This window comes from Sapajus apella, unplaced genomic scaffold (assembly GCF_009761245.1).
Source record: "Sapajus apella isolate SASKATOON/1434 unplaced genomic scaffold, GSC_monkey_1.0 scaffold12, whole genome shotgun sequence".
Lineage (NCBI taxonomy): Eukaryota > Metazoa > Chordata > Mammalia > Primates > Cebidae > Sapajus > Sapajus apella.
The window spans coordinates 20,403,960-20,419,370 of NW_022436952.1; the positions used below are offsets into that span (position 1 = coordinate 20,403,960).

At 42.4% G+C, this 15,411-nt stretch overlaps 1 protein-coding gene across 6 annotated transcripts in view; it reads right to left on the bottom strand.

The window, feature by feature from the left end:
* The window catches only part of ARHGAP44 (Rho GTPase activating protein 44), a 206,590-nt gene that overhangs the window by 60,392 nt on the left and 130,787 nt on the right, over window positions 1–15,411 (bottom strand). For 5 of the 6 annotated variants that reach the window (XM_032280234.1, XM_032280231.1, XM_032280235.1 and 2 more), the window contains exons 5-7: window positions 14,216–14,327; window positions 10,787–10,863; window positions 2,216–2,333 (exon numbers count right to left, since the gene is read on the bottom strand). In XM_032280234.1, coding sequence (XP_032136125.1) covers window positions 2,216–2,333; window positions 10,787–10,863; window positions 14,216–14,327 — 307 coding nt within the window. The remainder of the gene's footprint in view (window positions 1–2,215; window positions 2,334–10,786; window positions 10,864–14,215; window positions 14,328–15,411) is intronic. The other variant, XM_032280236.1, reaches the window with a different exon arrangement.

Genomic DNA, 15,411 nt, shown 5'->3' on the forward strand with positions numbered 1-15,411 from the left:
ACTGGGGTGCAGTGGCACAATCTCAGCTGACTGCAACCTCCACCTCCCGGGTTCAAGCAATTCTCCTGCCTCAGTCTCCCCAGAAGCTGGAATTACAGGTGTCTGTCACCACACCCAGCTAATTTTTCTGTATTTTTAGTAGAGGCGGGGTTTCACCATGTTGGGCGGGCTGGTCTCCTGACCTCAAGTGATCCGCCCACCTCAGCCTCCCAAAGTGCTGGGATTACAGGCATTAGCCATTGCGCCCGGCCCTATAACTAAGTTTTAATAAATATTGGTGGAAAAATTTCCACCTTGATTTGGAAGCAGAAAGGTTGCTGAACAGGAATGGGGAGAATATTGGTATTTTTCTTTATATATTTTTGTATTTTTTAGCTGATTATGCTGAACATGTACTACTAATCTTTGAAGAGAACATGAATATATTGTTGGCATAATAGCAAATGTAAGAAGCTAGACAGGAATGGATAAAGCTACCAAACTTTTATTCTAATCTATTTGAATATTCATATCCAGCATCCCTGCTTACCACCACCCTCTCTTGTTTACTGAAAAAGAAATTAAAAGAAAAAAGAATTCTTAACTGAGGAACATAGAACCATGGTAGATAAAGAATACACAGTAGGCTGGGCACGGTGGCTCACGCCTATATTCCCAGTACTTTGGGAGGCTGAGTTGGGTAGATCATCTGAGGTCAGGAGTTTGGGAACAGCCTGGCCAATATGATAAAACCCCGTCTCTACTAAAAATACAAAATAACTAGCCAGGCATGGTGGTGCACACCTATAATCCCAGCTCCTTGGGAGGCTGAGGCAGGAGAATCGTTTGAACCTGGGAGGCGAAAGTTGCAGTTAGCTGAGACTGTTCTATTGCACTCCAGCGTGGGCAACAAGAACAAAGCTCCACCTCAAAAAAAAAAAAAAAAGAGAGAGAGAGAGAAAAGAATAAAAATGAAATTGGAAGGAGAGAAGAATTATACTTCAGGAATACCACACAGGCCAGATATTTGCCATTTATGCAGTTCAAATGACAAGCTGTACTCACAAAAAATCTTGCCTGTGAAGTATTGGTCTCACTTTGCTTGGTTCCATAGTACGGTAGGCTGGGAGATAATGCATTCTTTAAAAATATTTCAATGTTTCTAATTCCAGAGAGAAATTCTACCTGATTCTGAATGTCACCTGAATGCAAGGTCAACAAAGCCACTTCCACAGGGTGGCTGTGGGAGAAAAAGCCAATGGATAAGCTAAGACTAGACAGAGCCATGAAGAACAGAGATGTCCATATGCAAACTGGTTATTCTCCTTAAAAACTGGATGTGATTAAGGCAGGTTCCCAGAATACTTACAGAAATGTGATATTTTTGTTCCTAGGATCTAAATAGAGTTTTGGTTTCCTTAGAAACCCAAGCCGACACATATGCAGGTAAAGAAGTATACATATACACAGAGCATCACCAATGGTCTATAAAATGCTAAGTCCTATAAAATGTTTGCAAGCAAAGGGGATGGAAAACATTTGAATGAGTATAGCAGAGGACATCATTACACAAGTACAGAGTCGCAGGTTTCAGAATGATGTTCTCTCTTAACAAGTGGGAAGTTTTCTTTTCTGTAACTGTCTTCATGGCTGTTATTTCAACTTCATAGATAAGTGTCTTCCAGAAGGCATAAGATGAATAAAGTAACTCAGGAAATACCAAAAGGAAACCAAGAATGGAAATAATTAAGTATCAACAGTGAGTCAAGGCTCGTCTATGGTCAAATTCTCAACTGTCCTGTGTCACCTAGAATTTATACTTTGGGACTCAGATGATGTACAAAAGCTTCACACAGAAATAAAGGTCATTTCTCTTTGCCTCACATGTAAGACTGCCAATGATAATTCAATAATAATTGAATTATTATTACAAGCTAATCAAGATGATCTCAGAAATCATCACTAAAAGACTTATTCATGTAACCAAATACCACCTGTTCCCCCAAAACCTATTCAATAAGAATTATATGCTGCCTCCCTGTCTAGGTCACCATCAAAGCCCCAACTCCTTGGGTTCATCCTGGCCTCCTTGGAGACACTAGCTGGTGGGCTTGGGGACATTCAGTTCAACTAGAGGCTCACTGACAGAGTGTTAAGAGAACTCCAGTGAACAAAAAGGAAATCCCTGAGGGCTCCCCAGCCTGTCCCAGTAGAGAGGAGCAAAGAGGGCAGGTACCCTGCAAATCTCCACTCTGTTGGCAGCCTCTTCCATTTCTTCCCTGAGGGCATCAGCCTTGGCACCCGCAGGCTGTAAGCTGCTGGACAAACCTGAAGACTTGGAAGTCTGCTGCCACCTGATGGAAAACAGGAGAAAAAGAGATGTGAGACAGGTAGAGCCCTGGGGATCCCATGGGAACCCTGAGAAAACACCTGGTTACAAACATTACCCAGGAGCTACATATCCTCACCTGAAAACGGAGGTCATGAAAAGGTATCAGGTACTAGGCAAGGAGACAGCGGGCCCACATTTCCATGTGTCAACTGCTGACTGAAGCTGAAAATCAGCTGCCCCTTCAGATAGGACAAGCATTCCCCAGTTTGTCACCATTTTCTCTATGGTCTTCCAAACACCAAAGCCAAATGACAATCACTATTGCTGTCTTTTCAGCAAAATTAATGATTTTATTTTTTTTGAGATGGAGTCTCATTCTGTCACCCAGGCTGGAGTACAGTGGCATGATTTCAGCTCACTGCAACCTCTGCCTCCCGGGTTCAAGCGATTCTCCTGCCTCAGTCTCCTGAGTAGCTGAGGCTACAGGTGCACGTCATCATGCCTAATTAATTTTTGTATTTTTAGTAGAGATGGGGTTTGACCATATTGGCCAGGGTGGTCTCAAACTCCTGATCTCATGATCCACCTGCCTTGGCCTCCCAAAGTGCTGGGATTACAGGCATGAACCACTGCGCCCAGCCAGTTAATGTTATTTTTTCCATGGATAAATCATAATTATATACATTTATGGGTGCAATGTGATGTTTTGAGAGATATGTGTGTGTGTGTACACACACACACACACACACACACACACACACACATACAGTATGGAATGATTAAATCAAGCTAGTTAGCATATCCATCACCTCACATACTCATGATTTTCTGTAGTGAGACATTTGAAGTTTAATCAGGGTGTTTATAGTAATATGCTGCATATTATATATTTCAAAATAACTATCACTGCCTTTTAAGCACATTCTCTAACACTGGTTTAAGTTCCCGGCCTATCCAGTGGAAATTTCAGTTTGGAAATCTTCACCTTCTTGGCCGAAGCCAGTAATGCATGCTAAGTGAGCAGACATTAAAGATTAAAAAGATTAGATAAGATTAAAAAGAAACCTGGTAGCAAAAATCTCCACTGGTAAGCCCAAAACCATTTTTATAGCAACATTTAGATTCCTTATGAGTGCTTTCTTAAAAATGCGGCCCTCTGAGGAAGCCTCTCAGAAAACTTTAGGGGGAAGTACAAATACTTCTGGCTGCTGTGTTATCGGCAGGGAATTACCAAAAGTTGGACGTGAAAGTTCCAATTATGCTAGATAGTAGTATCTGAATTAGGTCTCAGCAGTGGGTTCCTCTCCTGAGACTGTAAACTCAATGGGTTATAGAGGCCAGCAAGTTAAAAAATCAATCAATCAAATGGGCCAATATCTTAAAAACTAGTCCACAAGATCCTCTATTTCCTACTTGTAATAGAGACATGAGATATGAAACTATTTCTCAGCTCTAAGAAAAACAATCCTGTAATCAGGAGGACAAACAGCAGCCAAGGCTGGCTTCAGTCTTGGGAAGTCAGGAGGGACAGGGAGGCGCTGGGAACTTGGTAGGAGGGGTGTTATCTAGTCTAAGAGAGGGTAGCTGTTCTTAAGCTCCAGCTGATGGGGCTGAGGCGGACAGGAAGCTGGGCTACCAGTTGCCAGATGTTTCAACTGATTAGAGAAGGTGAAAATTATCATGTGAACTCTCCCAATGAAATGTGGCAACAAATAACTTCTTTTAAAAACCAGGCAGGCCAATCGAGTACAGACCAAACAAGACAGCTCTGAGGGCTCTATCTGGATCTCAGACTATCAGTCTGAAGCCTCTGATGCGGGGGAAGAAAGTGGAATGTCATTCTCATGTCAAGAGTCGATAATCTAATCATTTAATATTTTCTCTACTCCACTATTCTTTTCTCTTTTGCTATCTGCAGGAAAAACCGAAGAATGCAAGGTTCTATAATATAAGAAAGGGAAACTAAAAGTCTCTTTGCTGTTAGCAAAAAGAAATAAAAATGAGGATTCTCTGTCACTTAAAGAATGCAATCACAGGAAAATGACTTTAAAAAGGTTTTGAGACATCAAGCTGACTTGGAGCTCTAGAGATGAACACATATTCTCCGAAAGATTCTTGATTCCAAGATATGAATTCAGGGCAAACTAGAAAGGAAATATTCTACTGAAAGATGATTCAAAATCTAAGTTGAAAAAAATGAACAGATCAAGATTAGTAAGAATTCCTGGGTAATTTTTTCTTATAAAGGTTTATCCTATATGTGATGTATTTGATTAATACTCTCCCAGTTGAATCATTTCAAACAAAGTATTAAAGTGTTGTGGAGTTTTGGAAAATAAAATATGAGATGCCATGGCTATAATTTATATCTTAGACAATGACTATAATACAATAGTAGATTATGGAATTAAGTTACAACCACCATCTGACCTAAAGAAAAAATAACTAACCAATATATGTGTTAAAAATATATATAAAGTTGCTACAAACACTAAGTAGATTTTAGTGGCTTTGTAAATCAGGATTAAACTTATTTTAAAACATAATTATATTAAATATATGTATATTAAAATGGAGACATTTTCCCAAGTTCTTTCTTTTCTTTTAATCCCATCAATTTTTTCTCCAAATTTTATCCTGTAGTCAATATACCAATACCTTAAAAACATAAACCTTTTCCCTCTTTGTAAGAAATTTTATTTACAGTATGTTAGTAATCTATTTTAAGATATATATACATACACATATATATTTATTATATGTATATATATATATTTTTTTTTCCCCCCCAGACAGAGTCTCACTTTGTTACTCAGGCTAGAGTGCAATGGTATGGTCTCGGCTCACTGCAACCTCTGCCTCCAGGGTTCAAGAAATTCTCCTGCCTCAGCCTCCTGAGTAGCTGGGATTACAGGCACACACCACCATGCCCGGCTAATTTTTGTATTTTGAGTAGAGATGGGGTTTCACCATGTTGGCCAGGCTGGTCTTGAACTCCTGACCTTAGGTGATCCATTCTCCTCGGCCTCCCAAAGTTCTGGGATTACAGGTGTGAGCCACCGTGCCTGATCTATTTGGATATTTTAAAACAGTGACAAGATGTCCAAATGTTCTCTTTGTAGAACACAGATAGCAAAATATCAAGGTAAACTCTTGTCATGTGAACAGACAAGTTTTGTACCGATACTTATGTTGGGAAAGGTGAGATGAATTTTGTACAGATAGTCATGTTGGGAAAAGTTACATGAATTGTGAATTTCAAGCTATGGTAGTCTTTCCAGACATCTATTGTACACATAAACTCAAGAAGTGGACTGCTCTGTCAGAGAAGAAACAGGGACACTAGCCCAAGGAAACTTTGGGCTCTGAAAATGGAAAAGCAGAAGGCTCATTCCTTCCCACTAAAGTAGCTGATGATGTTCCACCATCCTTCTTTGCGGAAAGAGGGCTGTGACTACGTGATCTGGGGGAGATGAAGGCGGGACACAGCTTTAATGAAGGCTTGGGAGAGATACGAGAGAAGGGTGAGGACTAAGGGTTTAAAATTTCAGGTATCAGGACTGTGTAAAGAAGGCAAATGCAAGGTCAGTTCAGGACAACAGAATGTCCAGAAGAAGAATTTTAAAAGGCAAACATTGCTGGGCACAGTGGCTCATGCCTGTAATCCCAGCACTTTGGGAAGCTGAGGTAGGCAGATCACCTGAGGTCGGGAGTTGAAGACCAGCCTGATCAACATGGAGAAACCCTGTCTCTACTAAAAATACAAAATTAGCTGGGCATGGTGGCGTGTGCCTGTAATCCCAGCTACTCAGGAGGCTGGGGCAGGAGAATTGCTTGAACGCAGGAAATGGAGGTTGTGGTGAGGTGAGGTGAAATCACACCACTGCACTGCAGCAAGAAGAGTGAAACTCCATCTCAAAAAAAGAAAGAAAGAAAAAAAGCAAACAGGAGACTGTATTCAGTGAGGCACTCACTGTTCCATCTGTCTAGTCTTGGCATTTCCTCTGTCACCGGCATCCCCTACTTTTTGAGTTCTGGCTTCCACTCCTGCACTTAATGTGTGGTCCAAAAGGGGACTGCCAGGTTCTCCATGACCCAGGCAGTGAATGGCCCAGGTAAGGGCCTCTGATCCAAGTCAAGCCTATGCCATCCTTCCTCACTTTGATCCAACTCATGGGTCATGGGAGCAGGTATTTGAGCTAAATCCAGACAAATGACTGGACTTTTGCCGAAATGACAAATTTCGGCACTTTCAAAATTGGGCAAAAGGAAGAGGGCTTAAAATGGGGAGACAAGAGTCCACTGGACAACCAGTGACCTTGAAGAAATTGATCTGAGAAAAAGACACCTGTATGAGGAGAGGTGAAAGATGAGGAATGAGTTTTAAGGGCCATCAAGACTCCCCTGCCAGTTCCAAGGAGACTTCACACTGCCCCACCTCCCGAATTCCACTTCTTAATTCCATAGGCTGTGCAGTTTCCACTCCAAAATCCTCCTATCTTATACTAGTTCACTCACTTCCAAAGATGACAGGGCTTCCATAACAAAGTTCCACAGACTGGGTAGCTTAAACAGAGACTTATTTTCTCACTATTCTGGAGGCTGGAGACCTCGATCTCTGACTTGCAGATGGCCGCTGTCTCTGCCCTCACACAGGTTTCCTCTGAGTGTGCGTAGAGAGAGATAACTCTTTCTTCCTATAAGGCCACCAATCCTACTGAAACAGGGGCCCATTCTTATGACCTGATTTAACCTTAAAAAGGTTCTCCTAAAGAAATTCTCTCCAGATACAGTCACATTGGGGGTTAGGGCTTCAACATACAAATTTTGGGGAGATACAATTCAGTCCATTGGACCCAGAAGCAGCTGGTTCAGCAGAAATGGAATGTGTATGTGCCCAGGACTCAGGAGAGTTAACCTTGAGATACATGACCAGAAAAAAGTCAGGCTGACTTTGAAGAAAAATGGGCCTCCTTCTTTAAGCACTGCTAAACCAAACCTATCACAAAAAAAGAAATTTGTGTATCGTTCAATTCAATTCACAACCTTTAATTCAGCATAAAGCTTCCTACAAGCATCAGTTTCTCTGAGAATACTGAGGTCTCTATCATTGGCTTTTCAGGCAGACAAGCCAGATTTACTTCGATAGTGACGAATACACACATCTTATTGGGATCTAATTAAACAATGGATAAATTAGTTGGATTTGGCAGTATGCACCAGAATTGCGGCGGAAATTAAAGATCCAGTCATGGAACTACTGTTCAAGATGTTCTGATAATATACAAAAAGCGACTTCCTGACTTAAAAGGCAGAGCGCGTCTCTGTGTGGAATTCACTGTTGTAGTTCTGCAGAGCGTATTTCATGAAGGACAGAACAATATGAAAGAAATCTTTGGTAATCAGAAGTAGGATGCTGCAAGGAAGAGAAGCTAACCTGTGCCACTGGCTTTATGGAGAAATATGAGGGATGGGAGGGCATTAAGAACCCAGCTGTTCCAGAAGAGGAGCTGGTGGATACCCTGCTGTTCAATAGCGCAGCATTTGCTCTTGTTCTCACTGCTACATCTTGAGATGCAGCCGGCCTGTTGGCTAAGCATGAGGAGTTAGGGAAAATGGCAGAAGTTGTGTCTTACGGCTTTCGGCAAGGTCCTTCAAGACAGATAGACTCAGGCTTCAAACGGCCAGAATGAGAGTGAAGTGGAAACAAAGAATACACCTTTGCTAAAAATTCCCTTTTCATCCTGTAGCCTATAACTCATACTGATGGAGAATCTATAACTTGAGGCTTTGGGAAATCAACTGAGTTTTTAAGGGGACTGTATTGTCAACAATCCCCCAAAGCAATTCCCTACCCCTAAACTCACAACTACACAAAGTGGGCTATGAAAAATCACTGATATGATAAAGGAGAAGGATCAAGTTTATATGAACACAATGCAAAAAGACTTTTTTAGTCTAAAACAACAAGGGTTGTAAAGGGTCCAAGTCGAAGTTTATGAGAACAGAAATTTGCATAGGGGAGGCAGAATTTCCTTACAGATTTTAGTATACAGGAGATAATAAGCTGAAGATATATAAATATTTGTTAAATCACAGGTGAGAGGTCCCTAATGACACCAAGTGGCATGTATGTTTGCAGAACCTAAACACTATTTGGTATCACCATTGAAAGCATAACACTAGACAAAATGGACCATCAGCATGACCAGGAGTAACTCTCCTTCTCATAAGAAGACAAAACAAAAATATGTATGGTAATGGCATGCTTTGATACTAGCATTCAGCCCTCTAACAAGAGGCTCTGTGGTGGAAATGTGGGTTTTCTCTGTAGAAGCAAAGAAAAGACTTCAAAGCTAAGTCCCAGGTTTCAGAGAAGGAAGTCACTCCGCCCAGGAGCATGGTGGCCACCTCCTGAAAACAATGGGGCAATGTGCATTTTCTCAATCATCTTTCACGACTCCCAAAATAGAGGACTTGAATGCTCATATTATGGGATGTAATTGTATGTGGCACAAGGTCATAGAAGTAATAGCAAATCAATACTTCCTACGAATTCTGCTCTATTCTTCCAAGCACACTCAAGAGATAGCCTCAGATTTGTATCGGAATAATTTTAAAACCACCCAACGCCCCACCACCCCGCTTTTCTAACAAAGGGAGATGAGCCTCAGGATGACATTCTTCCATAGTCGACAGGCTCTAAAATTTAATAACATTGGCTTGCTTTCATCTGTTCACTTTTATGCTTACCTGATATTTGTAGCCAAGGATGCTGCTTTCTAATTTATGGTAGCCCTAAAGGATTTCTTTTTTAAACAGATTTATTTTGCAAAAGTAATCAGCTCTTTTAAAAGATGTATCCACACAGATGGCAAAAATCATTCAGGTGGACTGGGGTTTGGGGAACACTAAGTTAACCAAAGAAACCCTTGTTTCTTCGCTGATTTAACCGGTTTTATGTCTGGTCTTGGGAGACTTCTCTGTACTTTTTATTCTTCCTGATGCAGAATTCCAGTGCACCAATTACTTACGGTATCAGCTTCTTTTTACAAAACACTTGGGAAGTGATATCAATACTCAAAGCCACTCACGCTACTCCCTGTGTTCAGGTGAAGAAATGGATATTCTGGGAGATTAAGTGACCTGACCACAGTCACATATCTAGAAAATTAGTTGGTCTGAGCCTTGAAATCTGACTTTCTGACTCCAGTTCCAGGACTCTGTATCCTACCCCTCTCTGCACAAATATATTCTATTTTTGTTTCTTTATTTCAAGAAAATGAAAACAAGATGTGGAAATGATGAAAACTGTCCTACCTTGGAGTTTGAAACTAGCCTGGGCAACACAGTGAGACCCTCTCTCTACAAAAAATAAAAGAATTGGCCAGGTATAGTGGTACATGCCTGTAGTCCCAGCTACTAGGGAGACTGAGGCTGAAGAATTGCTTGAGCCCATGAGTTCAAGACTGCAGTGGGCTATGATCACATCCCTGCACTCTCGCCTGAGTAACAGAGTGAGACCCTGTGTCAAAATTTTTTTAAATAATAAAAAATTAAATAAAAAATAAAGCTAGCCTATGAAAAACCTAAGGTAGAACCAAAGAGCTCTTTCCATATCAATATTCGTGCACCTGCATTTTTCAACTTATATACATATACCCCACTGTAAAAAATAAAAAGACATATGTGCACAATTTCTGCTCTGATGGCCACAGGCAATGCCATCTCAGGGCCTCTGGTGCCCAACTGCTACTACAGGAATTTTCTGGTGGACTCGAAGACGGGCGTGGAAGGACGGCACTATAGAAACTTGACTGCTCTCTCAAAGGACTTAAGAGAAAGGCGGCAGAAAGGGGATACCTACACCATTAGCTTCAGGAAAAGGCGAATGAGTTCCCAGAATGCGAAATCTCCCCTTACGGACAGGACATAGCATCCATCCTATTTCCTGGCTCTCATATCTCCCACTTCCCTCCCCTTTGCTCCTTCCACCCCAACCATCCTGACCTTCCTTTTGTACCTTGAACAGCCCTTTGCATTTACTTTGCCCTCTGCCATAGATGGTTTGCCCCAGATATCCATATGGTTGCCACCTTCTTATCATCTAAGTCTAAGACCAAAGTGATACCACCTCAAAAAAGCTTTTTCTCTTTTACCCTTACTGCTGTTGCTCCGTTTCTCCATCATCCCCTTCCAAAGCTACCCTGTGTTACATTTGTTATATGACTTATAGCTTTCTGAGACTGTCTTGTTTCTTCACATGCCTATTGTCTCCAAAACTCAACTGCAGCCTTCATGAGAGCAGGGACCCAGTGTCTTGAGTTCGCCATGATCACCTCCAGTGCCTGGCACACAGTAGGTGTCAAGAAAAACTTGGTGAATGACAACACACTCACCTACTTGAAAACCACCCTCCCTGAATATGATCACTGTTCCTTCAAAGAAGCAAAAAAGAAAGTAAAGAGATTCTACCTGGTTCGTGAGGAATCCATGTCCAGCACCAACTTGGCTAAGTGTTTCCTCTGCTTTTGGATATTTGGGATTTCCACCTGTGGTTACAGGACATAAAGGATACAATCAAACTGAAGCTCAAGATAAACTCTTTAAAAACTATTCCTGGCCGGGCGCGGTAGCTCATGCCTATAATCCCAACACTTTGGGAGACCGAGGCAGGTGGATCGCCTGAGGTCAGATGTTCGAGACCAACCTAGCCAACATGGTGAAACCCCATCTCTACTAAAAATACAAAAATTAGACAGGCGTAGTAGCCTGCACCTGCAGTCCCAGCTACTTGGGAGGCCGAGGCAGGAGAACCACATGAATCAGCGGGGCAGAGGTTGCAGTAAGCCAAGATCGTACTATTGTACTCCAGTCTGGGTGACAGAGTGAGACTCCATTTAAAAACAAAAAACATTCCTTAGAACAATTCTTAAAGAACTATTGACAATCACCCAACAAGTTTACTAGAGGTCTCCCAATCCTTATTTTCAGATGAAATCCTTTTTCCCTTTTCACTTTATTGGGGTCTAACTAACAGGAACTCTGTATTTTTTAGGTGTATTGTTTAGTGTTTTCATATGTACACACTGTGAAATGGTTACCGCACTCAGGCTAATCAACATGTCCATCACATCCCCTAGTTTGTATTTTCTTTTTTTGATGGTGAGAACACCATCTATCCTCTAGCAAATTTCAAGTCTACAATACAGTATCATTAACGATCGCTACCCAGTGCTACACATCAGGTCTCCAGAATTTCCTCTCTTGCATAAGCGAGAATTTGGACATTTTGACCAACATCAGGTGAATTTATTGATACCCTGTCCTGCATGCTAAATTCCGGTCCATCTTTGCTGGACGCCAGCCAGGCTCTCCATCAACCCAGCCCACCTCACAGGTCCCGTGCTTCTCCGCTCACGCAGGCCTGGCTGCCTGCCTTCACCTTGGCCAAAAGCAACCAGGGCTCAACCACATCCGTCTTTACTTCCACAAAGGCCAAAGGTGGGGAGAAGTGAAGGGAGCCACGCAGTCATGTCTTACACAAAGACCTGAGGCAAAACGGACAGCCGAAGGAGGAAGAGCGCAGAGAGGCTATGACTGCAGCTAGGATACAGATTCTATATTTATAAAAATAAAGGAAGCAAATGTTTGTATTTATAGAAATAAAGCAGGACTCTTCCAAAGTCAATAATGAATAAACATTGCCATCATGGCTTTTCTCGGCTACGAGTTCTTCCATTCTGGTTGCATGTGGATGCTCTTTTTATATTTTTCATTCTAAAAATGGCTTCACTGAACACCCCAGTGCAGGATTTTGGTTCCAGGCCCAGCAAAAAAGTAGGGCAGGATGTGAGAATGCAAAACGAAAATTGGCCGAAAATTGAACTGAAATTATCTTGGGCTGCAGTTTTTACATAAGGAAAAAATTCGAGGAGAATCCAATGTTCTCTGAAGTGCCTTCTATTCACTCTCCCAAGCAGGGATGAGTCATGCTCTGGGTGTAACAACTTGCAATAGGAAGGAGCAGTGTAACCATCCCTGGGCAACCTGAGTCACCAGTCAGCCCCGGAACGAAGCTGGAGGGCCGCTGGGTGTCTTGCATGAGCCACGTCAAGTGACTGTCAGCACCCACACTGGACTTGCTTCTTGGTTTGCTTCAGGCTTGGCCAGAGCCAGGACCCTCCTTTTGAAGGCACAGAGGGGGTCTCGTGAATGCTCTAGGCGAGGAGATGACCTGAGAAGCCCAGAGCTGGCCGATGCCAAGGTACCTTATCCAGAATTTTCTCCTTGAATACTTTTAGGTCCATACATAATTATTTGCCCATAGCTCTGTCCCAGAAAGAGTGGCAGGGGATGTGGAGGTGGTGGATATGGTCCAGAGAGGAAGCCAGACACGGTCTAGGGCAATGCAGTTTCATGCAATAGCTTCTGGCCCCACGTGGCTATGAAATAATATTAAATTTCATCAATAGGACACTCAAGCTATTCTATTAAAAAGCAACCTTAATGTCTATGTGACAATTTTGCCAGCTTCAGTCAAGTGAAAGCTTCTCAAGGGAGATCTCAAATCCAAATATGTGAAATCCAAAATACTTTAATGAGCATTTCCTTTGAGTAGCATGTTGATGCTTGAAAAGTTTCAGATTTTGGAGTGTTTCACATTGTAATCTATTAACAGATGACCAATTAAAAACAATTGAGAGGGATCCAGGGTTCAAGGCTCCCCAACCATTTCCTGTCTCCCTTGAGAAGCTTTCACTTCACCGAAGCTAGCAAAACTGGCATAGACATTAAGGTTTCTTTTCAATAAAATTGTTTAATTGAATGTCCTTTAAAGTCCAAAGAGAAGGAACCCATATAAACATAAACTGTGGCCGGGTACAGTGGCTCACGCCTATAATCTCAGAAGTTTGTGAGGCTGAGGTGAGTGGATCACTTGAGGTCTGGAGTTTGAGATCAGCCTGGCCAACACGGTGAAACTATTTCTCTACTAAAAATATAATAATTAGCCGGGTGTGGTGGCATGCGCCTACAATCCCAGCTACTTGGGAGGCTTGCAACAGGAGAAACACTTGAACCTGGGAGGTGGAGGTTGCAGTGAGCCAACATCGTGCCACTGAACTCCAGCCTGGGTGACAATGCATGAGTCTGTCTCAGAAACAAAATAAAACAAAACAAAAACAAAAAACCATAAACTGCAGGAGGCCTTAAAGAGTCTCTTAGGCCTAGGCCCCCAGAATCCTGCTAAGGAGTGGCTACTGTTCACATCACTGAAGACTTGAGATGGGTGGAGGGCAGGGGTGAAAGCAGTTGAGGCTGTGGGTAAGGAACGGGGCAAGCTGCCAGCTCTCCACTTACTTCTAGGAATACCTGCAGGGAAGAGGATGGGCAGGAGACAGGTTAGCAAATGCTGAAAGGACATATTTGGGAATCTTGACCATGTGGTTAGGTAAGAATCTCTGAAGAAAAACAATGTCATAGCCGGGTGTCGTGGTTCACGCCTGTAATCCCAGCACTTTGGGAGGCCAAGGCAGGTGGATCACATGAGGTCTAGAGTTTGAGACCAGCCTGGCCAACATGGTGAAACCCCATCTCTACTAAAAATACAAAAATTAGCCAGGTGTGATAGTGGGCGCCTCAAATCCCAGCTGCTCAGAAGGTCAAGACAGGAAAATCACTTGAACCTAGGAGGCTGCAGTGAGCCAAGATGGCACCATTGCACTCCAGCCTGGGAGACAGAGCGAGACTCCATCTCAGAAAAAAAAAGAAAGAAAGAAAAAGAAAAAATCAGGGAGAAGGTTAAACGACAGATACAACAGAAAGCTGGAAGGAGAATGACTGAGGGGTTCCTGCTTGGTACCTCGTTCCCCACTCAGGCCTGGCCTCACTCCTGCTGCTTACCTCTGCCAGCAAAAACAGAGGCTCAATCACGTCTCTCTCTACTTGCAATTCAAAATGTATCAGCTCCTGGGCCAGCTTGTCCTCAGTCTCACCACAGAGTTTCAGCATCTTCCTGTAATCCAAGGGGGAAACATACAGTGAATACTCTAGAGGACAACATTTCACTTGCATTACCCTCCCCTCACCCCTTGGCTCACTTGTCCACTTTCACAAGTCAGTGTTAATAAGCTGGCTGATCTCCATGGCGTCCCCTGGGCCAACCTGTTCCCACTCTTTGCATTTCTGAAATAATCAGTTCTTCCGAAAGGTGCCATTCGCTGTGTGCCTGGGGCACAAGGGGACAGTGGAGAAAACAGGCAAACATGCCGAATTCACATGCCTAAAAACAGTCAGAGCTTCTCTCTCCAGGGGGAACCCCGCATAGCTAAAATCTGCCCCCTAACAAACCAGCATCTTTAAACACACACAAAAACTCAACGTCAGCAGGTCCTGATAGAAAAACCCTGACTCCTAAGCCATGAAAGCGTAATTAGTACAGAGATATACAGACAATTATCCAATGGAAAAAAAATTCCAAAAGTTGATTAATAATGAGCCAATGACAGAAGACCTGAATGAGTAGAAAGTCATGCCATATTCCCACATGACAGAGCATACTATTTCAAAGATGTTCATTTCTACCCAAATTGTATACAGGACATTCTCTCCTTGTCTGGTACCCATGTTAACTGAAATTCAAGTAAAAAGTTTTTACAAACCATCGGGGGCAACATGGTGGAAACTCCATCTCTACTAAAAACACCAAGCTTAGCCGGGCATGGTGGCGCATGCCTGTAGTCCCTGCTTCTCGGCAGGATGAGGCACAAAAATTGCTTGTACTTGGGAGGCAGAGGCTGCAGTAAGCCTAGTAGCACCACTGCACTCCAGCCTGGGTGACAGAGCAAGAACCTGTCTCAAAAAAAAAGAAAATTTTTTCAATTCAACAAAAGTACAAGCAGAGGTAACAGTTATTTTAAAATGAGGATATTCCTTTCCTGTTCATATTTTCACATTTTAACTCTACATGTATGTGTTTCCATACAATATATAATACAACTGCTTTGCTTAGTTCAGTTTACATGCATGGTTTTTACACTGAACATATCCTGATGCTACTTGTTTTTTTTTTTTTTTTTTTTTGAGACACAGTTTTGCTC